Below are 25,181 nucleotides of genomic sequence, written 5' to 3' on the forward strand. Positions count from 1 at the left end.
ACATGTTTCATCTCTGGTACCCTAGAATTGTGATTGGTCAGTGTACTAAACACAAATCTTAAGTCTTTCAAAGTGAATGCTATAATTTTCTAAGGGGCCATTTTGTGGGCATTAGATTGTGGCCCCTTTAAGTAGGCAGCTCCATCTTTCTGTAGCAACCAGAAGAACAAGAACAACAACCCCCAAAGTCAGGCATCCAGCATGCAGGGATATTGTCACTTCTGCCTTCCTTCATAATAGCTGCCATTCATTATCAATATTAGCCTGGGTATTATCCTTAGACCTTTCAATGGTATCATTGCACTTGCCATTAGTCACCATTATTGCTAAAGCCATTTTAGCACCACAGATTTCATCACTTCATATGCATATATCTAAGTGGACACAAAGCCTAAAGGGCTTCTCTCCTTGGGATTTCAAATAAATTTAAAGTAATTTAAGCAAGTCATGTATCATCGTTATATGTTTTACTGTAGGAGCGGAATTGGAAAAGAATGTCGTAATGACTGTCCATATCCACATATCTGCATTAATATCACTCATCTCTCCTGCCCAAGCTCTTCTGTGTGTTGGCTTTCTTTATGATTTAGAATAGATCAAACATTGGCAACCAATCTAGCTAGCCCAGGTTTGAATAGAGCTTAGTTAATTTACTCTGAAATTTCTCCAGTATTATCACTGTCTATCTTTTTCTTTTATATGATAATTTTGGGGGATAATACAGGTCTTTCTATTCACTACCCTGTCCATCTTACAGAAATCACACTGAGGAGAGAAAAGAAAAAGCCAAGGAAAAATTACTTGTCTAAAATGGGAAAATATTTTTTTAAAGTGAAAATAGCCTGAAAAGCAATAGGCTATTGTTTCTTCAGATCTTATGGGCTAATTTTTAGAGTCCACATCTTTTGTTCAATACACCCCCATTGCCTGTGCATTAAGTCCTTTAAGAATTCTGTTTTGCCTAGAGTTGTGCTTTCTGAATTTCAGCAATTTTGGAAGATTGATGCCAAGGATTTGAGGGAAAAAATCTGAGAAGAATTAAAGCATACACCAGAAGTAAAAACAACACCGATCCCAAGAGCAGCTTCAATTTTTAACCTATCCACACTATCAACTTGGAAATTTCTCAACCACAACCTAAAATGATGTCTGATCTATCACTGTCACACTCAAACTCCACCTTCTTGAAAGCCTGGCTTTCTAATCAATATAAGAAGTCCTTTGGATTTCTGATTAAAGCACCAAGAGTTCTCGCAAACTCTCTCCCAACTACATGAAGAGGGAGTAAACAGAAAGCTCTCTTAGATGCTAATGGCCTAGGTCCTAGAGAGTATTTGCCATCCACAATGTTAATCACCACTCCTCTATACTGTATCTCCAGGCTATTCCTGGCCCTTTGACAACAGGATGACTGACATCAGTTGGACTAAGCCAAGCAATTTCCACCTTGGTTCCCATCCTCTTTGTTATTTTTCCTGTTCTGTTACAAAGCAGATTGTTTACTAGGAAGGAGAACATGAACAGGAACTAACAAGAGACAGGTGGTGTCCATCAGAAGGTTCAAGTAATGAACCTGGAGGGCCAGCTTGCTGAGCTGATTTTTTCCTATAAATCAAATAATGGGTATTTTCTTGTTTTCACCTGCATTAAAAAAAATAGGATATGGTGGGGGCCATTGGCAGATATCCAACCATATCATATTTCCAACCATTAATCAAGGTGATGGATGCTCACATTTCTTAACATCTTCATAACTAAAAGGCCTAGTATATTGGATATGGTTCCACACATGAACCAAGCAATGTAACTTACTAGTGAAATCTATGTCTGCTTTCAGGCACAAAAGCCCCACCAAAAGAAGGAGAAATGGTGGGGAGTGAGAATGTAGCCCTATTCTATTTCATCCCAGGACAGGGATTAGAGTCAGGGGGCTTCTGGCAGCTGTCACAGCAGAAAGTGACAGCTGCCAGAAAAAAAGGGCAAAGAGAACACTAACCTTTAAGAAAAAGGGGAGGGGGGGAAGCTGCCTTGACTTTACGGGTTTGCTATGACTGGAGGCAAGAGTCTTCCTATATTGAGGAAGAAAGGAAAAATTCTTGGGCTCATAGGTTCAGGGCTGGAAGAAACTTTAAAGATCACTTGGTACAATCTATTTTACATGGGAAACAGGTTTGGACAGATAAAGTGACCAAAACTATCAGGGTAGTTAAATAGCAAAACTGAGATTTCACAACCAAGGTCTTCTGACTCCAAAGCAATGACTCTTTCCATGCTTTAAAGTAGTACTTCTGAGGGGGATATTTGGATGCAGTCTTGTTTGGAGGCAAGGAATTGAAGTAGATAGCCTCACAGGGTCCCTTCTAGTCCTAAGGGGTTCTCTGAAAGCTCTTGCTCCTATATGGCTGAGATTTCTGCACCTGGAGAATCAAAGGCCACTTCAGAGGAAGAAGAAAGCCCTGGAGACTTGACTTTTCTTGTGTTTTTTTTCTTCCCTCTTCTGATAATCACTCATCCCAGTAGTTTTGTTTGGGTGAGTGGGAAGGGTTCTAAAAAAGCATCAGTTAATCAACATTTTCAAAAGAGCATCTGTTCACCAAGCCTTAACGAAAGAATCGTACGCTGGGGAAAACTTGAATAAAGAGAACATTTATACAAAAAGCAATTTAGTTTGATAGCAATTTTCTCCATTCCCCTTGCTAATATCCCTGATATTTGTGTTTGATTAAGAGCTTTCTCCCTGAAAAGGCTTTTTGCCCTTCACCAATCACTCTTCTCAGTTCAGTCCAGTACTTAAAGCTTGGATCATTCCCTCCTGAGATAGTGAAAAGGAATGCTGTACCACTTCTTTCAAGTCCTATGGTTCCCCAATCAGCCAAGAAAAAAGGGGTTGGGGCAAAGGAAAGGAGAACACTTGTGGACAGAAAGTTTAAGTAAAAAACATTAGACATTTCCAGAGGGCCCATGGGAGGGGAGTGACAACATGATGGATCAAGATTTCTTGCCAAGAACTATTAAAGCATATGTTGCCAGATTCCTGATAGTTTCATTCAAATCCACAAACATCTATTAAGGACCTACTATATTCCAGGTCCTGCCTGAGGCAACAGGGAAAGAGACAAAAAAGTAAATAGTCCCTATTTTTAAAGAACTCATATTTTACTGGGAAGGTACAACATATATACAGAGCATTAAATATAAAGTATTTACAAAATATTTTCAGGAGGTGGGGCATTAAGGCTGGCATTTTACAGAAGGTGACACTTGAGATAAGCCTGGAAGGGGTCTAAGGATTCCAAGAGGCAAAGATGAGTAAAACATCTAAGAATGGGAGATAGACTGTGCAAAGGCAAATGATGGGCTATTGTGGCTACTATCATAGAGAAAATAGTAATTAGGACTGTGACTTGTGAAAGGGGAGAGGTAGAACCCAGGCAGCTAGAAGATGACAGAGATGAGTGTTCCTTTTGTCTCTTTTAACTGGCATCCAAACCTAGGTTACTACCTTCCTTCATGTGAAAGGGTATGTTGTGTATGATGTGTGTGTGTGTGTGTGTGTGTGTGTGTGTGAGTGTGTGAGAGCAGGTGAGTGTGCAATATAATAGAGAAGGAGGGAGCTGCTTGTCTCAACCCCCAAGATATGAGAATTAAGATACGGAAAGAAAATTCAGAATCTATCTTATCTTAAACATTGATTCTTATACAGTCAATGTAGCCTCCTTGTAAAACTTAAGAAAAGACTGGAGAATAATGAAATGAAGATGAGCAGCTATGGCCTAAAAGTCACTATCTGAGCAGTATTCTGATAGTTCTGGGAGTCTGCCCCCCTCAAAACAACCTCCAATGGTGGGGTTCATTCATCAAACTTCAGTTCCCTGCGAAAGATGGGCAAGGCCTCCTTGGGTAACAGATATAATACATGTCTGAGCTGGACAGACAAAAGGAAGCCATTAATATGACTGATTCTTTTCAAAGTGGCCACATTTCTCATGGAGACTGATTAGGAGAACCATGAATGAAAGCTGAAATGATGAATGGGGATCTAACAGCTTTAATTTACATGGAATGGGGGGCAGCTGGGTAGCACAGTGGATTGAGAACCAGTCCTAGAGACGGGAGGTCCTAGGTTCAAATCTGGCTTCAGCCACTTCCCAGCTGTGTGACCTTGGGCAAGTCACTTGACCCCCATTGCCTAGCCTTTATCCCTCTTCTGCCTTGGAGCCAATACACAGTATTGACTCCAAGACGGAAGGTAAGGGTTTAAAAAAAAAATTTACATGGAATGATCCTACCAAGTGAGTAGATATGGAAAGGATTCATGGAAAGTCAGTGACTATTATTAAAAAAAAGAGAGACATGAGAATATTGCAAGTGTGGAATAGAATACCTGGCTCTAACCTATAAGCTAATCACTGTAACTTCTGGCACACTGGCAAGACTAATGAGGCCAAAGGAGAATGGAGTCAGAAAGCAACGTGGCTTTCCTATTGTATAAGACAAACCCAAGAGAGCTTGGCCTTGAGAGTTCATGGCTTTGTGGCTATCCTGATGCTATGAACTGAATTTAAGTGAATCATGAGAGACAGCATGGAGTAGGGGATGGGGTAGGGGGAAGATTCTACTGGCTTGAGAGCCAGAAGACCCAGATTCCTTTCTAGGTCTTACTAGCTATATGATCTTGAATGGGAGACTGTATCTCAATGGTTTTCAGTCTTCCCTCTAATAAAATGAGGGAGTTGTGCTAGATTCGATTCAACAAATTACATTCATGCCATGTGCAAAGTGCTGTCCTAGATTCTTGGTGATACAAAGACAAAAATGAGAAACAGTCTCTGCCTTCAAGTGTAAAAAATAGACTCGAATACAGGACTACAATCCCCACGAGCCTTTGCTCCACTTCCCCAGAATGCCTTGTAATCTCACCTGGGCCGAGATCGAGAAGGTATTTAAGCTGATTCAAAGGCTTTTGAGAGCTCTCTCTTGGCTCTTTTTGGACTTCCGTTTTGGAGCAGGCGTGTCTCTTGCGTGATGTGAGGTTATTTTGTCTAGGCCTCTGGCCTAGGCACATGTTTCTTACTTGTATATTCTTTAATCTTTAACCTTTAATAAACCTCAAAAAAATATAATACTCCTTGCAGAGAGAAACTAATTTCTACCTGCCTCAGATGCCTCAGTCTCCCCAATATTCCCCAATTTTAATCTTTACACAAGGAGTTTACATTCAACACATGAATGAATAAGTAAACCAAGATAATCTGGTGAAAGTGAGAACACTAGTAATTAAGGAGACCTGGAGAAGCTTTCCATAAGACAGTAGTACCTGAAACACCTATGAATTCTATGAGAAGGAAATAGGGGACAGATTGGGAAGGCCTGGAGTTAGGGCACTAGGATTACAGATATAGATTTAGAAGGAAATTCAGAAGCTCTTTAGTCCAGCTCTGCCATTTTACAGATAAAGAGATAGAGACCAAGAGAGATTATATTGCTTGTTGTATTAAAATTAAGGGGTGGAAAGGTGGCATAGTACATAGAGCAGGATCTGGAGTCAGAAAGACTCATCTCCCTGAATCCAAATCTGGCCTCTGATTTGCTGGCTGTGGGACCCTAGGTAAGTCACTCAATCTATTTGCCTCCATTTCCCCATCTATAAAATGAGCTGGAGAGGGAAATGGCAAACCATTCCCGTATCTTTGCCAAGAAAACTTCAAATAAGGTCATGAAAAGTTGGACATGACTGAAAAGCAACAGGACAACAACCACTGTACTATGTCTTGTTCTGGCCCCCTTGATGATCCCCACAACCCCTTCTAATCAGTAAGTTTTAGCAGGAAATAAGATTGCAAAGGGGAACTTGGAAGTCACATGCAAACTGTCCCAAAGATCAAAGGAACATAATTTACAAATTGTATCATATGTATTAATCCAAATTCACATCCCAGTAATATGAGCTGAATCAGGGGAAGCCATCTAGGTTCTGCTTGTCCAGGTTTCTGGAACTATGTTATATGAATTCCCGACAAAATCCAGACCTCCACAGCTCCAGACCATCAAAAAGGCACTGATAACTTCGGGATGATGACTTATGCTTATGCTTACGCTGCCAAATTTAGAGGAAATTTTACTATCATTATTCATCAAAGGAAGTATTCAGCAAAGTTCTGGTTAACCACCAATGAATATTTATTGTGCACCTATGTACTTGGCACTGTACTAGATGCTCTGAGAAAGGAAGATACCACAAGACCCATATCCAGTTTGGAATGTAATCAGAGACCATTGTTAGGCAATCTAGAATTAAGTACTTAAGGCAGAGTATAGTTTAAAGAGAGCCAGTCACAGAGTCAGAAGATGCCAGTGAGTGCTTGCTCTGTCAACCCCTAGTCATGCCTCTGAACAAGGTAAGTAGGCCTCAGTTTCCTTATTTGTAAAATGGAGGGGAAAACTGGACTAGTTGACTTTGAAGATCAAATCCACCTCTGATTTGCTGCTTCCCTCTGAATACAATAGTATGGACGGATAATTCTACACAGCAAAAAACTGGCAAGAGTTGGGGAAGGGAAGAGCATAAAGAGGAAACTGAATGTAAACCCATCTTCTCAGTTTGCCTCCTCCAAGGAATGGTTTCAAACAAAGTAACTTCATATTTTTTACCCAATGTCCTAATAGCTCAGTCCTACGTTGTTCAAGTACATTTGTAACCAATCCTCTCCGGGGCTGTATAGTGATTGCATCCCACCATCCCATACTCTTGACACCATATTACCCTAACTAAGTAAGCTCTCCCCACAACCCCCCACTCATTCCCACCCCCTCACCACTTCACCATTCACTGGAGACCCACCGTGAGCCAGAGCTGAAATAACAGAGCAGCTCTAATGGAGTTTAATAGAGTTGGAGTAATCGAGTGTGGCAAAGTAGCTGCTACTTAAAAAAAAAATCCAATGCCTTTTCATATTGAGATTGAAGCTTCCAGGCTGTGACCACAAAGGAGTCTGCCTTCCTGCCCCATTGTTTCCCCAGATTTGGCATCACTACATGCAGGAGAGCAATGCAGGTTCTTGCCCATCTAAGATTGGGATAATTCTTTAAAGTGAAGACCTCATGGCATCTCATCACTGAAATTCACACTAGCCTGTTCAAGAGAATCCCTCAAACCAGCAGGAGAAACCCAGACTCTCTCATGCTCTTGGTAAATAAATTGCAACACTCCTGAACAAGTGGCAAACAAAATAGTTACACCCACCCACAAACCAAACCAAGTCAAAGGAAAGAAGCTTCCCCCCTGGGGGCCTGGAACACTGCCTGAATATGGAAGACCACCCAGGCTATCCAGAGACACCTCCAGCTCAGAAATGCCCACTCCCCCCATCTCTTCCTCCCCCTCTGACACTGGGAGTCTAGTTGGGAGGTTGGATTCCTCTGCTGGTTCTTAATTCTTGCAGTTTGCTTTGGGAAGATGACAACTCATATTCACAGAGTTTTCAGACAATTGCCCCACCATGGCCTTGCAGGACAGAATGACACAGTAAGTTTTGTTTCCTTTCCATGGTTTAATGACAGCCTGCTGTGAGAAGGTGAAGGGCCACATGCAAGGGCAGGAGGAAAACAAATTTGCCTCCCAGTCTCAGAATCTGCTATTCAGCCAAACTGGCTCCCTTTCTGTTCCTCACACATTACATGGCATCTCCCATCTCCTTACCTTTGCACTGGTCATCCCATATGCCAGAAATGCTCTCCCTCCTAACCTCTGTCTCAGAGTCCCCCTCTTCTTTTAAGATGAAACTTGGGCTCCATCTTCTACATCAAGCTTTCCTGCCTCTACCAATTATAGCATCTACCTATCTAATTACCTTGTACTTACTTGCTTTATATAAAACTATATTTATTAATTTCATCCTCATGCTAGAAGCAAACACACATATCACATATACATATTCATATATACTGGTTTGTCACATTCGTCTATAAGTTTCTTAGTCTCTATAGTCTCTAAGTTCCTTGTGACTGGCATTTGGTCTTTCTTTCGTACTTGTATCTCCAGCTTTTGTTCATTTTTTGGTACTCATATCTCCAGCATCTAGCATGGGGCCGGGTTGTTCCTGACTCAGTAAATTCTTATTAATTGACTGATTTATAGAGCTAACATTCAATGACACTTTAAGTCTAAGAGATGAGAAGACAAATGAATCCAGGCTAAGGCCAGAAAAATAGGGAGATTAGAACTAAGAAGGGGCCAGGGGTCAGAATCCCTGGGAGTCAGTCAAGGAAGGTGGAGAGGTAGAGAGACAGAAGGGACTATGACATCAGCTGCCAGGGGTATGAGGATGAACCCAATAGAAATGGGTAAAATGGAAGGATGGGTAAAGCTGGACTTGGGCCAATCCCTTCCAGTTGGAAGTACTTCTTTACAGCAGGGTCACAGACATTGTGAAAAGTTAAGACTTTCCTGTTCATAGAAGTTCACTTGTTTTATGCTTGTGTTTAGTCTAACCATCTCTAAATCTGTAATAGACAGTAAATCACACACTTTTATAACTGCAAGGATCTAATTGGATGTCAGGTCTCATTATCCCATTTTAGAGATTATAGGATCACGGATCTAGAACTGAAAGAGACTACAAATGCCATCTAGTCCAGCTACCTTAATTTCCAGAGGAGGAAACCAAGGCCTAGTGAGATTAAAAGACTTATTCAAAGTCATATGGCAGAGAGGAGATCTGAACTCAGGTCCTCTGGCTTTCAAGCCTTTAATATACTCTACTTTATTGTACTGTACTATGAAAAAAATTGAACTGACAGAAAAGTACAGGAGATGACACAAATTATAGACAAAAGCCAGAAGTAAAACTGGAAATAAAAATGGAGCTATTTCATCACCTAATTTCTGAGCATTCTCCACTAGCCTGTTCCATAAGATTGAGTGATTTATTTCTCTGGGATCAGCCTTTGGCCATTTAGATCTTTAGCTTATCCCAAGTTCCTGAATCTGCTGAGCTCCCACAGAAGCAGCTTTGGGAGGTCTTTCATCCATTTTGCCTTTGTTCTTAGTAGGAAACATGAAGCAGAGAGGCCAGAAAAATGAAGGATGATGGAGGGTTGAGCAGAGATGTCTCTGGGCTTCAAAGTGTTTAATTCAGTTTGGCATTAAGTATGGTGTTGGCTGAATGTTCTGCCCTTTATTTTCCTAATTCAGTTTGTTCATTCCCAGTTCCGATAAGGAGCCAAAAGTTCAGATGTTTATCTCTACTTTGCCAAATCTCCGCTGGTAGAAAGGCAGGCCACCTTGGGAGCTATTTAGCACTCACTGTGTTTGGCTTGATTTTAGGAAAACCACCAGAAGACCCTTTATCATGGGTTTTTATCACCTGGGTTCCAGCCAAACCAATGCAAGGTCATGAAATGAAAATTTCTATTTGGAATTTTCCAAATGCCTTTTAGGATAGGGGGGAAAGGGCTTGAACTTGGTTTGAGATAAAATGTGAAAGATAAAGCTAAAATAAACTGTGAAAGGGCTTGGGATTAATGACTGAAAAAAATGGTAAGGCTATGAGAAAACCTTCTGTTGCAGAGGGTGTGCTAGATCACAGAATCTGGACTGTCCTCCCCACCCTCATTCACCACTTAGAACTTTTAGTTTTAAAGAGACTTCACATGGATACCCCCTCCTATACAAAACCTTTCTGGAAATCCCATGGGTGTTCTCTTCTCCTCAAATGATTTTGCATTTACTTTGCAGTAAACAGTAGACTGTAAACTCCTTGAAGGCACAGACTGTTTTTAATTTCTTATCTTTGTCTCCTCCAGGCTTAACAACAAGTCTTTGTCTAGACCTTAACACTTCCTCTTTCAAAGCAGATCAGCAGCTGCAGGGCAACTGATAGTCTTAGCTAATTGCTTTGGGTAATTAGAGAGGCCCAATAACTTGCCAAAGTCACTTAGCTAGGGTGAGTAAGAGGCAGGATTTAAATTCAGGTTTCTCTGATACTAAGGCAGGTCCTCTATCCCTTGTGTCTCAGGGCCTTGCAAATGGTACACAATGAAGACATGCTTGATGAATTTCATTTTTAAAAAGACCAGAAAAGAAAGGACAGAACATCTCTTTTGTTGTTGTTCCCTTGAGTCCAACTCTTCATGACCCCATTTAGGTTTTCTTTGGCTAAGATACTAGAATAGTTTATCATTTCCTACTCCAGATAATTTTAACTGAGGCAAACAGGGTTGGATGACTTGCCCTGGGACACACAACTAATAAGTGTCTGAGGCCAGATTTGTACTCAAGGAAGATGAATCTTTCTGATTTCAGGTCCAGCACTTCATCCACTGTGCCACCTAGCTAACAAAGTATATAACAAAGGTTACAATTGGAGAAATTATTTAAGGATGCCTACCAATGATGAGGGTGAATAGAATTTGGTAAGGGTGGCTACAAGTCTCTTTAACTCTGCAAAAAGGAGACATTCTCCTTTTTGAATGAATGAATGAATGAATGAATAAATAAGCAGGCATTTATTAAACACCCACTTTGCTAGTGTAAAGATTAAAATTAATATCCAACACTCCAAGTATTATATTTAATAATATTTATTAAATATTTATCTTGAAGTATAAGGAAGTAAGGCTAGAAAAAAACCAAGAGCTGCTCCTCCTCCTGGATCCAGAGAGACCTCCTGGGTGGAAACTCAAAGCTCCATCCAAGTATGGAGCCGCACAAACAGGAAAAGGAAAAGGGGGTTGTGGGAAATGTAGTCTCTAGGGTTCAAGATTCTAAATCAATATACTAGGTTTTGGAGACAGAAATACAGAAATGAGATAGTCTCTTCTTTGGAGAAGCTTACATTCTAAAAGAGGGAAGCAATACATACAGGTGAGGGAGAGCTGTGAAAGGAAGGGGCTTTTGATCTAGGCACTATGTTGGAGCTAGAGAAGCCTGCTCCCTCCCCTCTCCACATGTGTCTGAGGACTTTTCTGACATCACCCATCCATCTGCCCAGCAGCCCAATGGGAGTGCTTTCTCCTTCCCCAGTCTCGGGTAAGGGGGCGGGGGGGGGGGGGGATGGGGGCTCACATTTGGGTGAGGGTTGCAGTTTGGGCATTCAGTCTCCAAAAGGTTCACCATCACTGGTCTAGAGAGTTATAGCCACTGTGCAGTAGCCAGCCTGCAGGTGCATCCTTCCCAGTAGGAGTGTTAACTTTAATTACTATTTCTTGAAAAGGCAAAAGGTTTAGGGGGAGAGAAGAGGGAAATGTACTATGACAGACAATAAAATATTCCTACTGAGCAGACCCTGATCTACTGGTGGATGAATGGACAATGGGTGTGATATGGTGACAAAAGAGACTAGACCAAGAGTCGGGAGATCTGAGTTCTTTCCTGGGCTCTGCTTCTACTGAGCTGTGCCATCCTGAGCAAGTGATTCCATTTCTCTCTAAGGTCCCTATTTCCTCATCTGTGATGTGGTCATGGTAGCGATAGTGGTTTTAGAATAGCTCCAAGGTCCCTTTCAACTCTAACAATCTGTTATTCTATGATCTTTACCCTCGAAGTCAGACATTCAGTGACTGAACCAGAGACCAACTTCTTCTGCTTCAAAGTTCTGCCTGGGGCTGGCCCTGGAGGAAGGTCATGCATTAGTCTTTTCAGTCTTAAATAATAACATTCTTCAAATATAAAGGAAAGCAAGAACATTCCCTCCTTCCTTCCACATATACACAAACCCATATGTATATATCTACATGTGATATATACATATACAATACACATATGCATGTGTGTCATATGCATAGTTATCTTTCCACACACATATTAAAAACAAGGACCAAACTTTCCAGAAAGTTACTGCTATTTGCTAATTCTCAGGGTTTAGGCATTGTTGATAGATACCCCCTAGTTACAACCAAACAAGATTCTGCCTGTTTGAACATGTTATTATAGGCATGAACAGATAGAAGTGGCCCAGGTATGAGTTTTTCCCTAGGCTCTCTGTTTGGTACCAAATGGGTGATTACAGAAATAAAAGGTTTTATCCCCATTTTCCTAATCTTCCTCCACCCCAACTGGCCAAATAAATATTGGACCCTATCCAAAGTATCTCACTGGTGGTGATGATGGGAGTGGGGCAGCTATGCAATTGACCTAGGGACTAGGGTAGGGAATGAAAGATGGAAGAGGACTGGAAGGGAGCAGGATGGGAAGGGGGTATACATTACCTCAAGCAATGTTGCCTTCTTTGGACCTCTATGTCTTTGACCTTGTCTGAAGCACCTCCCCTTTGACTACCATATTTACATAATTTATGCCCTTATTGAAGTTTAGCTTTTTGCCCCCCCAGGAGCCTTAATACTGGACCCCAAATACAAAGTCAAGAATTGATGGTGAAGTTAAAGGCAACTTGAACTATTTGGTCTTTTTTTGGGGGGAGGGGGAATCTTTGTTTCCCGAGTGTGCTGGCAAAGTACCTGTCACATAGTAAGGGCTCAATAAATGCTTAATAAATAAAAGAAAAACATGAGGATAGGCCATAGTAGGCATATTTTTCACTTCCTTTGTTTTTTAACAGGCAATTTAATGGGAGAGTTCCTCAAGGATTTCTCTGGCTTTCCCAATCTAGTCCTTGAGGCAGCTAGTTGGTATAGTGGGTAGAGCACTGGGCCTAGAATCAGGAAGACCTGAGTTCAAATTCAGGTTCATTCACTTACTAGTTGTGTGGCTGAGCAAGTAACTTAACTTCTGTTTGCCTCAATTTCCTCAGCTATAAAATGAGGATAATAAGAGTACATATCTCTCTGAATTATAGTAAGGATCAAATAAGATAATATTTGTAAAACACTTAATGAGCTCCTTCCTTCCTTCATCCATCCCTCCCTTCCTTCCCTCCCTCCCTCTCTCCATAGTAAGGATCAAATAAGATAATATTTGTAAAACAATTAATGAGCTCCTTCCTTCCTTCCTTCCTTCCTTCCTTCCTTCCTTCCTTCCTTCCTTCCTTCCTTCCTTCCTTCCTTCCTTCCTTCCTTCCTTCCTTCCTCCCTTTCTCAGCAGCCTCATTCCACTAAAGGAATCATTATAAAGGAAGGTTGAGAAAGCCAACACATCTTCCCTCTCCCATAGTCTGCCCCTTCTATCAGCCCATCTGCTGTGATTAAGAAACAAAGGGACAAAAGGTTTTGGCACAGACTTACTAACCTCATACTACAGCATTTCCTGAATAAAGACTCAGAAAGCAGCAGGAAGTGGAAATAATACTTGGGCGAAAGCAACTGCCTCCCTCATTTTCCCTTCTGTCTCCTCCTCACAAGTGGAAGGGAGCTTCATCCCAACTTTAATGATTCCTACTGTAGTTGATGAAACTACTCGCTGACAGCTAAAGCATCTCATTGCATCATTTGAGGCCCCCTTTGGAACCTTTTTGATTCTTACTTTGGGGACATGAGTTAATAGTAAATGATACATTGAATTGCAACCTATTTCAGCACATGAAGGGAAGAAAGCAACTGATTACTTTCTGCATTGAATGTCATTCTGGAAGTTCCAATCCTACTGATTGGTTTTTAAGGTCTTCTCTATGGTGCTGGCAATTCAGAGACAAGAGCAGCAGCAGCAGCATGTACCCCAGTGGAGGGAAAAAGCATTAAACTTGGAGTCAGACGCTCTTGGTTTATATCTGTCTCTGCCACTAAGAGGATGACTTTGGACAAGTAATTGGAAACCTTAAAACCTCAAAGTTCATCTGTAAAATGAGAGGGTCAGCCTAAATTGTCTCTAACATACTTTCTAGATCTCAAACTCTAGGATGCTATTATTAAAATACAATTATATAGAATTCAAATTAGAATAGAGTTCGAATGTGGTGGCAGAAGTTCCGCATTTGGATTCTGCTTCTGTTGTACCAGGCAAGATTCTTAACCTCTCTAGACCTCAGTTTCTTCATTTGTAAAATTAGCAGATTGGACTAGATGACTTCTAAGGCAGTGGCATGTCTCACTCAAATAGAGATGGGGGTCACTAAACCATAAATAAAGATCTATATATTGATTTAGAAAACCATATATTAATACCTGTATTCTGTTTTATATTTATTTTGTTAAATAATTCCCAATTATATCTTAATCTTATTTTTGGCATCTCTCATCTATGGTACCTTGCAGCCCTGTGTTCATGGTCTATGATTCTTGGAAGGTCGGAGAAAGCTCATAATTCACATGTGAGTCTATAGACATAACCATAAGTTATAGAAGACGACACATTTTGGAGTTCTCCTTTAGTCTTAGGGCGTAACAGAGACCAGGGGTAGAATAAAAGATGTTCCTACCAATCCCCTTGGTTTCTCTCTGTGTGTTGCTCCCCATCAGAGTTGTCTGGTACTAGTAGTATTCCCTCCAAATACAAATACCTCACCAGAAAGTAAACACACAGTCTGAAGCCTTTCTGTTAAGTGAGTCTCTTCTTTCATCCAGAAGGCTGGACCCTTCTGGGGCCAGCATGGGTGATTTGAAGGCCACAAGCTCAGGCACTCGCTCAGTATGTGGGTCCACCTGTGGCCCACTTGAATATTTAAAGCTGCGGCATACCACATCTCACTGACCTTAAAGAATGTTTTTTACATGAATTTTTTAGTAGAGAACATGAATAAATAATGCAGGGAAACAGCACAGTCACTCTTTGAAGAAACCAAGAGAAAGTCATTAATCATGGAGAACAAGACCCTGTCTCCTAGACCTAGGGACATAACGACCTGTTGTGCCGAAGCATGGAAGACTAGAGAGAATGAGGGCTTTAATTTATCAGCTTCTTTTACTCGTGGATTAGTTAATGCTTGCCAAATGCTCTACAGAGGGGAAGACCTTGGGAGATCCTCACCATTAATAAAGCTCCCTTCAGGATAATATTCTATACAAACCTCCATTTTACAGATGTAGACAAGTCACAGAATTGATGTGATTTGACCAAACATTGTACATGGGGAGAAATAGAGGGTGCATGACCCTAGTCCTATGGTCCAATCACCAGGCTTTCTACATGTCTTGATGGGCGACTGGCTCATTAAATACACATGTACAAATGGACAGAGTTATGTGCCACTGTAAATCTCCCCTCAATAATTTGGCTAAAAAATTCCAAATCTCTGATCTTTGGTCTTAAAGTTGTGAAATCGGGGGTTAGACTGGATCATCTTAAAAGTCCTTTGAAACTCAAACATTTTGTGATTTGGGAAGCCTACTTTAGAGCCAGCACTACTCTGTTAGTCAAGCCAACAAGTATTTTCCCATATGTCAAGCACTGTGCTAAGTCCAATTTGAGCTTCAAAGAAAGGCACAAGTCAGTCCCTGCCCTCAAGGAACTTACAGTCTAACGAAGGAGACAACACAAACAGTTAAGTATAAACAAGTTGGATGTGGAATAACTTGGAGAGAATCTTACTAAGGGAACTGGGAAAGGTTTTTTGCAGATGGTAAGATTTTAGCTGAGTCCTAAAGAAAGTCAGGGAATCTTCTACAAAAGGATCTTGCAAAAAGGACTAAACCTACCCAGATTTTTCCCCAACCCTAGTCCTTCTGCAAGCATCACAATGGTCAATACATTCAAGATCCTTTTCCTGTGTTTACCAGGTTGTACCCAGTCTGGCTCTCCTGGGCTTTATTTCAGTGGTAATAACACTCAGAGTTGAGTAGGTACAAAATATATGAAGAAACAACAGTCTATAAGGAGATTCTCTCTGGGCTTCTTGCCCACCACACACTAGGCAGGAGTCAGTTCTTAGGCTGCCTTAATGGGCTAGGTGGAGAAACAACAGGCTTTAGTGGAAGAGACTGGGCAGGAAGGGAGATTGTGTTGAATATCTGATTCCAGTCTTGCCTCTGACACTTGACTTAGGGACTGTACCTTTCAGAACTCAAGAGCCTCCTTTGTAAAATAGAGATAATAATACTGGAGCAAACTACCTCATAAGAGAGAAGGCTTGGCAACATGGATAAAGGACTGATGATCTGAATTTGAGCTTTGCCTCTGAGACGTGTTAGCTATGGGACCTGGGCAGACCACTTAACTTCTACCAGCTCACAGATCTTTCTATGACTATAAATTGAAAATGAATCTGTTGACCTTGTAGAGAAGGATTTTCCACAGTGAGAATTCACCATGCTGCTGAAATTACAGATCTAGAACACTAATTCCTCCCACATCCTCACAGGATTTTGGGTAAAAGGGAGTTGTCAAATAAGCATTTTTATAGCACCTACTATATACCAGGCATCAAGCTAAGGGCTTTATAAATGTCTGATTCGATCCTCACAACACCGGGAGGTGCTATTATTATCCCCATTTTACAGATGGAACAGATGGTGGTTTAGTGCCTTGTCTGAGGTCACACAGTCACATTTTTAGCAAGTGTCAGTCCAGATTTGGACTTGGGTCTTCCTGATTCCAAAGCCAAAGTTCCATCCACTCCACCTCCTAACATTCTTTGTGATTTCTTTATAAATTTCTGTAACTGGCCAAGTCTATTAAATCAATGAGAGATCATTTTGATGCTAGATAAGAACCCTAATTCTTTCTGTTCTGGTACTGTCCTAAGTGAAGTTCTGCTCTTTGAAATTTTCCCAAGTCTTACATGTCTTCAATGCTTCATTTCAGAGCCCCAAATGGCCCCCTTCAAATGACCAATAGGCTCAGAGTTTTCTGGCAGCAGAGGCTGATTTTACCCACGAACTATTAAATGCAGTGTGGTCTTTGGATCTCAGCTATCCATTTGCATATGTTCCTGGGTTCAGGCAACATGTAAGGCTTAATAAAATCTCAAATTATTCTTTGCTTTCAGTTTATTGACTTAAGGCAGGTTCTTTTTTTTTCTTCTTCTCCTTTATGTAAGGCTATTGGCTTTAACTAGTGCTTCTCTCACCTTCCTGCCCTTCTCCTACTCCATTAAATTCATGTTCTATTTTCCTTGGACAGTTACTAGAGTGGATGAAAGGCAAATTACAGCTGGGGGAACCCCAGTGATATGCACAATTAAATGAAAAATAGGCAACCACTGATCTTTAGCTCCATTTGGGCTTGTACAGTGGTACAATCCCTACAAATCAACACTTAAAATGCTGGCCTTTTCACCACAGGGTAAAGGGAAGCCAGTCCATATTTGTGTGAAACAATCCCAGAGTCAATGGGAAGGGTCAAGAAAACAAATATGGTACCATTTGGAGTGGGTGTACTTCCTGTAGCCTCAGTATTTGACCAGGTTTAAAAACAAGCAATGTCTCAGTTCTTGTATAACTCTTTAAAGTACTGGGAAAGGCCAGGAAAAGGCTATTCTGAGACTTGTGGCCCAAGATTTATAATCCTTGGAAACTCTGACTATAATATTTATGCTTTGGCTGAATTTGAAAAACCACACTGTAGAATGCTTTACCTACAACAGTGCTGCACTCTGTTTAATCCCACAGGCCTGAAGGCCTTTTGTCCTTTTGTGGTAGTGACATGATGGCAAAGAAGTAGGGTTCTCCAGCTAACATCCAAGTGAGGAAGAATAATGATCAGATTCAAGTTAAAGACCTTAGAATGTGATCACAGCTTAGTAATGAAAAGGGTTGATTGAGCCTGGATCCTTATAAAACTCAAACAAAATTCAAATGTACTCATGAAAATTTGAACATTATCATTTACTACTAATGGCTACAAAGAATTTTACTAAATGCAAAGCAACTCAGTTAAAACTTTGTTCATTTTGTGCAAACAGGACTGAATTTCCTCATCTTTCTTTTCTTCCGAGGACATGAACTCAAGAGTTGCAAGAGTCCCCCAAGACCATTTTATTCAACCTGATCTGTATCTGAATAAGAATCTTCCCCATGACATGTGTGCATGTGGATATGTGTATGTATGTATACATGGCCCACATATTGATATTAACATCCAGGTCTATTATATCTAGACATGTGATCATCTAATAGACTTTATTAAGGTCTTGTGTGTAATAGTTAAAATTAAATTATGAGGCTGCTAGTAGTTTTAATAACTATCACATCAAAGTAATAATAGTAGAGAGAGGGAAAGGTAGGAAAGAGGTAGAGAGTTACTTAGCTTATTATTCTATTGGCCACCATGATGGTGGCAGCTCATCACCGACAAGGGTTCCTTCAGATTCCATGCTTATTTAATTTTAACTATTACACATGAATTAATAATGCTGAGTAGCATTGAGAATGCTTGATTAGAAGTCAGAAGACTTATGTCTGATTCATCTTTGCCAATCATTACCTATACGACCTTCAACAAGCCAGTTCTCTTCTCTAAGCCTCCATCTCTTCATCTTATAAAATGAGATCATGGACTAGACATTTCCCAGATTCATCCCAGTTCTAACAGGCTATGATGCTACATTGCTAGATAATAATTGTGACATCTATATTCTGAAGCTGTATATATAGTAGGCACACATGTTAAGTTTATGTCTATGTACGTGGGTACTACATCTACATACTTCCTTCTTAATAGTGAACAGCGCTTTTTACTTTCAGGGCCTTGGAAATATGTTTAAAAAAAAACAGTTCTAAAATCTACACAGGCATTTTTCATAAGGACTTTTCTCTAGGCAGCTAGGTGACATAGTAGATAAAGCATCAGTCAAGAGAACCTGGGTTCAAATCTAGCTTCAGACACTTCCTAGTTGTGTGACCTGGGGCAAGTCACTTAACCCTGTTTGCCTAGCCTTTACTCTTCTGTCTTACAGTTGTTTCTGAGACAGAAAGTATGGGTTTGAAAAAAGTGAAAAAAAAATTTTTAATTGTCACTTGAACAAGGATTCTTAATGTTCTTTGTGTCATACATCCTTTTGACAGTTTGGTAAAACATTCCCAGAATGAAGTTTTTTAAATGCGTCAAATAAATTAGATAGTATTGTGAGGGAAATCAATTATATTAAAATCCAGTTTTTAAAACCATTGAGTGGATTAATAACTCCTATTCTTGAGCAAGAAAGGTCCTGGCAGAAATAAGGTTCTCAAGCTACTTCTTTCCCCTTTATCTTCAGAGAGAGTTCTCGAACACTAAAGAACAATACCTAATGTCTCAGAATCTTAAAGAACAACTCTTAGATTAGAGAAATATCTTATTACCTTTACAAAAATGAGAGCTAACAGTCAAATACTTCCGTGCCTTCTTCTTGGTTCCAATCTAGAAACAACTGCTTGAACAGCTGTTGACATATCTGAGAGTTTATCTTTTCTCCTAATAGGGTCTTGTTCTACCTCTCATATCATGTAAGATATAATTAAGCTGACCAGAGCCTCTGAGTGCCTAAGAGGAGGGTAGGATGAAATCTCTAGTCATTGAAGAGCTGGCTTTCTGACTAAGCTACTATACATTCATCAAAGCCCCTAAAGAGGTTCTTAACCCTTTTTGTGTCATAGAACCATTTGCTAATCTGGTAAAACCTGTAGATTCTTATCATGGGATGTTTCTAAATGCATAAAATAAAATATAAAGGAAATATATTACATAACAATACAATTTTCAAAATATTTTTAAAAAGAAGTTTATGGCTTCTAGTTTAAGCATCCTGCTACATATAGGATGCTTATTTCAATGTTGTGACAGAGGGGAATCCAGCCCTCTTATCAGCATCCACTTTAAAGTTTTGAAAATACAACCCAGAAGATCTTTGGGCTCCAGACACACCTGAGGCTGAGGTTGTCTTCCTTATAAGGGGAATCTTTTGCTTAGAAAAGTGGATCAGACATTCACCATCAACCATCCACCGAAGGACCATTTTATGAATGAGACAAGATGCTCATGTGTCAGGAGAGGGTTAAATAAGCCATTGTCCTTTCTTTTCCAAGGTTGACTCTATCTGAGTAGACCTGGGACTGACTCAGCTTTGTCAGCCCCTCTCCTGTGGGGCCCTATGAAATTATATCACCCATCTCTAGGGTTTTACCATCAAGAGAAATTTTTTTTTTAAATTTCTAAAATTTTTAAAATCACATTTAGCGATTTAGCACTTAGCAACTTTTGCAAAATCCCACACCAATCATAAAAGTTGGCTCAGCTGCATAGATTGGATGAAATTCCTAACAAGGAGTTATAAAAATAAAGGAATGAAAAGTTGGCATTCTGCCCTGAGGAGAAAACCCACCTACCTCCCACAGAAATGCCCTGTAGCTTAGAAAGTAATATGTTAACTTTAGAACCATCAATTTGTTCAAAGTCTCCACTCTGACTTTGTTCTCACAGGCAAGGAAGAAAAAACCCAGATGTTTGTACAAAAATATCATCATTTTATTACATTCCACACAATACATCTTCAAATAATTTCCAATGTCCACAAGTTATTTTCACGCACAGGCAACTGGGCAATGCAAGGGGATGTCACAGTTCTAGAGAATAAGAATTGGGAGTAAAAATCTCTACGTGATCGTTTCTTGGTTTGTCTTTGGTAATTTTAGATATTGTTTTTGTTTGTTAGTTTTCTTTTAAAGAGAGGGTATCTGTACCAACCTCTGACATGTTACCAGTTGTTTTCCTGCCCAATTCTGGCTTTAAAGAAAAATGCTGGGATGGGGAGCGTGCATGGCAAAGACAAGGTTTCACCTCACTTCCAGCATCATGTTTTAGCAAGGGCAACCATATTGATTTTTTGCCCTTGGACAAAGACTATATGATAGCAATTGCTAATATAACGACAAGGAAGGGAACTTCACCTCAGAGACAAAGGTTTCCATTTTGCTAATGTTCAAGAGCAGGAGATACTGACAAAGGACCTCCATGTGGGAAAATCTTCACAAGCCTGATCTGTGGCATTCTATCAGTTGCTCTCATATCTCTCAATCCAGACACAACTGGGCTACAACATGCATGTACTCATGTACCATATCAACTTCAAAGCATGGCTAGCTTCCCTAACCCGCCCCACCCCATCCCCACTTGAATGAAGAATCAGAATTTCACTCTTGAATGTGGCAGGTTGTAGCATATTTTTAGTATCTGTAGAGGAACCTGCCCTTTCGCACAGTACCTGAAAATTACTAAGAAGGAAGGGAAAATCCTAAGAAGGAAGAGGGCAATATGAGAGAGAGGGAGAGAGACAGAAAGAGAGAGAGAGAGACAGAGAGAGAGAGAGAGAGAGAGAGAGAGAGAGAGAGAGAGAGAGAGAGAGAGAGAGAGAGAGACAGAGACAGAGACAGAGACAGAGACAGAGAGAGAGACAGAGAGAGAGAGAGAGAGACAGAGACAGAGACAGAGACAGAGACAGAGAGACAGAGAGAGGAGTGACATCCCCAGTTGAAGTACATCATGGGAATTCACAAAGACTAGAGCAATCCCATAGACTCTACCTTGACAAGTGCATAAAGACGATGTATTTTTCCCACATGGAGCATCTGATAAAGATGCAAAAAGTTCACAAAGTTGCTGTCATCTTCTTTTAAAGAAGGGAAAATCTCTAAGGGTATATGAGAAGTCAGCCAGCTACAATACTAGCTGGATTTTTCTGGGTGGTGTTTCCTAACTTATCATCTTCTTAGGGCACCTACAGAAGTATTTAACATCTTCATGAAAAAAAAAATCTGTCCAGATTGTTCACTGACAGGAAGAGAAGCATCATTGGGGCCAAACCCCTTCTGATCTACTTCTAACATGGAGGTCACCACAGAATCCTCCATGTCACATATTATGCAGCTGCCTAGCTCACCTCTATTTCCTATCAGGATTTTTGAGAGGAGAGAAAAACTCTTGAGATCTCAAGATACCTTCTGCACAACTATTCTATCTTTTCCTTTGCTAGGTAGAGAAAATTGGAAGAGGAATGCTTAGAGGACAGGCCAGGGTTGCTTTCTGGAATGCAGTAAAGAGAAGGGAAGCATCTTTCTTTCTAAAGAATGAAAGACACTTAATCCTATAGGATCACTTTTCTGTCTAGAGGCAGAGCTGGGTATTTTGAAGAAATGGTAACTCTCTCTCTCCCAAGCATCCAAACACTCATTAGTAACTGTGTACTGGTGGCTACCTAGAGGCTAAGGAGACATCTTTTAGAAGAATGTCTATCCCCACACTGAAAGGACAATGACCACAAACTGTCCTACTGGTAGCTCCACCCAGAAATAATTTGAGGGCTACAGAACAACATAAACAGAGACATTAAAAGAGAAAAAATTTCTTGATTTGGATATAGATTTCATTTCATTATTTTATCATTAGGTGATTTCTCGGTTATGTCTTTCTCTACATGGCTTTAATGAGCAACAACAGAATTGTGTCATCGCACTTGCTAATCTGAGATTTTGTAGGCCACTGAAATAAGGTTCGTCAAGTGCCATTTGATGTTTTAAGGAGTAGCACTTTGATAAATTTGAAAAAAAAAGGTTACTTTTTAGTTATCCAATAATATTTTAAGTCAGGTGGTTGGCTTTGTAATTCAGAGGCTGCCAGGAAAACAGCCAGAGTGGTCTATTAGAATTCTGGTGATATTGGGAGAAAGGAAAGAAGACCTCTGGCATGTTCGGTGAACTGTCTCTGGTGAACTTTTGGGAGGACAAGGATAAGAGTCACACAAGATGAGCAGGCATCAATAGGCCAGGTTCCATATAATCAGAGGAAACTGTTGATCAATGAAAACGAACACAAATTCATCTAAAGATTAAGATATGCCACCAAAATTTCAATATAATACCAAAGAAGGGGAGGCCTCTCATCTTTTTATTCCCCTGCCTTTCCACAAGACTCAATCAAATCCCTTCCCCAGTGAGGATACTTAAAGTACAATATTCCAACCTTTTCTTCTTGCTCCTCCACTCCAATTTAACTACTACATTTTCAAAATCCATCTCAGATGTGTTCTTTATGACTTACTCCAAGGCTGGTTTTAACTAATAGAAGCTCAACATTCATTACAAGCTTTTCTTTGATAAGGCAACTCGAGACAGACTTGTTTGAGGGGTGGCAGCAGGGAAGGTTCCTTTAGCACCCAATGGCTGTGTTATCTCATCATGTTTTCTCTAAGGGGCCATGACAAGAAGATCATGCCTGTGAATCCATTTGGGGGAACCTTTCTCTTGGTTCAGGAAGGCTGGTGGACCATGCACCATTCTCTAATGGACTCTTTCTATTGTGTTAGGTACCCAGGGATGATAATGGCAGCCAACAGAAACACATCCAGTGCTGGATAAGGCAACAAAAAGCTTCCATTTCTTCCCCCAAGTAAACAAACTCGTATATTATTTTCTTGTCAGAGAGAACGCCTAGGAGAAGTAAAAGAAGGAAGAATGGAAAGGGGGCCCTCACTGAACCCACACATTGAATCAGTTTCTCTCACACACACCATCTCTTGTACATAGATAAGATACTCACACATATTCATCCATACATTTATGTATACACACACGCACACATCTCTAGGCTTTCCCATCAAGTTTCTTGGCAGGCTGCCCACTGAGGGGAGGTACAAGGGGATAGGCTAAAAAAACTATTAAGGGGTCAGTCTCTGGGTGGGAGGAAGGATATCAGGTGGTGAGGGCATCACGGGAAGGAGGGGACAACAGCTTTTCTCATAATCCAAGATGCAGCATGATAGTTATTTTTGCTTGGCCACAACAGCCAAACAAACAGAAAAACCCCACAACCCCCAACGCAGGGAGAATGGATGAGATGGAATCCAAGAGCCCAGGGTGGAAAATTGAGTGGGGTTTCAGAACATTAGAAAGAGATGTCTAGAAGTTCACACAGAGACTAGGCGAAAAAAGAGGAAAAAGTGCAAAATCGAGGCAACGCATTTGAAGTCTTTCTCGTTAGTTTTTGTTTTGTATTTTGTCCTGGTCCTCTGTACTGATCCACTCTCAACACTGCGAGCTGTGGTCTTGCTCTAGTTTTATGGTTAGGGTGGGCTCCACTGTCAGAGGGGCCCCGTTGGTGTAGTGGGAGGTTTTGTAGGTGATGGAGTGATCGGTCTTCTTGGCCGCAAAGCGGAACCGGTGGTAGTGGAGCACCAGGGCCAAAGCGATGGAGATCAGCACCAGAACGGCACCTCCTGCGGCTATAACGTAATACCAGTAGGCTGGGATGGGCTGCACTGACACCGTGTCCACTGTGGGCTCGGTCCCTGGTAGGAGGGTGCCCCCTGGTGGAGAGACATAGAAGAGTGTTGCTAGGTGGGAAGCATGCACACTAGTCAAAAATTAATTAAAAAAATAAAAGAGAGAAACATACACATGCTTTCAAGAATACAGGCAAGTATAGAGCGATGCCGAAAAGACTGCTGAGTTACGAAAGTGAACCGTTTGGGTGGAAATACCATGGCCTGGCATGTGAAGATTCTCAAATGGTTTATTAATTAGCCTGGCTAGACTTAAAGGCAAATTCTACTCTGCTTTGCCAACTCTGCTATGCCCATCCAAATCGGCCCAGTCTTGTCTATACAGGACAATTACAGTCATCAGGCAATGACTAACACATCTTGGTTTTTTAATTGGAGGGAGGGTTTTAATAGTGAGTTACAATAGAGGTTATCAGAGAAAAAAAGTCCATGCAAAGGCACTGCAGAAAAGTTACACACACACACACACACACACAGAGAAAACGACTGACTCCTAGAGAAGATGTCAAACAGAAATGAAGCTGGCAGAGTAAAATTTAGATGGCCACAAAGTTCAGTGGTCTGACTCAGGTTGCCATAGAGATGATGCGCTAGATTTGTACCCAATGGAGCCTGTGGGGACGATTTGGCCAGAAGCCCACATGATGTTAAGTAGGGTTATAGCTTGTTTCTCCTGGAGACTTCCATCAGATGAGAATCTGGTTCAGAATATTTCTGGATGCCTCTGAGAGTGCTCAAACCAGAAATTATCTCAACTGATAAATATCATCTATCTCTGATCTCAGGAAAACCACTTACTACCTGTCTGCATCCTGGGGCTAGGAGCTAGTTCTGAGTCCCAAGACAGGAAGTGGTGGTCCAAGTGTGTGCCTGACCCTTCTGCATGAGAACCAAGATCAACATCAAGCTTTGTTCCTAGGGCACTCACATCTGCATGGGGTACTGGGCTTTGGTTAAAGTTCTTTACTGAATATCCAGAAAGGTTTGGTTTATTCATGCTTTTAGACTCGGATCTGAACCAATACCATCTGAGTTACCCAAACGTCTCCTACAAAGGTGATGGTTTAGCAAAAATATACATCATGCTAGATCTTTTCTTCCTGA

The 25,181-nt window shown here is 40.8% G+C and overlaps 1 protein-coding gene across 4 annotated transcripts in view; it reads right to left on the minus strand.

The window, feature by feature from the left end:
- Nucleotides 1-25,181, minus strand: part of NRP2 (neuropilin 2) — a 154,897-nt gene that overhangs the window by 6,271 nt on the left and 123,445 nt on the right. For 2 of the 4 annotated variants that reach the window (XM_007501879.3, XM_007501878.3), the window contains exon 16: nucleotides 20,248-24,101. The exons of the other annotated variants lie outside the window; for them this stretch is intronic. In XM_007501879.3, coding sequence (XP_007501941.1) covers nucleotides 23,821-24,101 — 281 coding nt within the window. In that variant the 3' untranslated portion in view covers nucleotides 20,248-23,820. Of the gene's footprint in view, nucleotides 1-20,247; nucleotides 24,102-25,181 lie in introns of those variants that run through there. 4 annotated transcript variants of the gene reach the window in all.

Source organism: Monodelphis domestica, chromosome 8 (genome assembly GCF_027887165.1).
Source record: "Monodelphis domestica isolate mMonDom1 chromosome 8, mMonDom1.pri, whole genome shotgun sequence".
Taxonomy (NCBI): Eukaryota; Metazoa; Chordata; class Mammalia; order Didelphimorphia; family Didelphidae; genus Monodelphis; species Monodelphis domestica.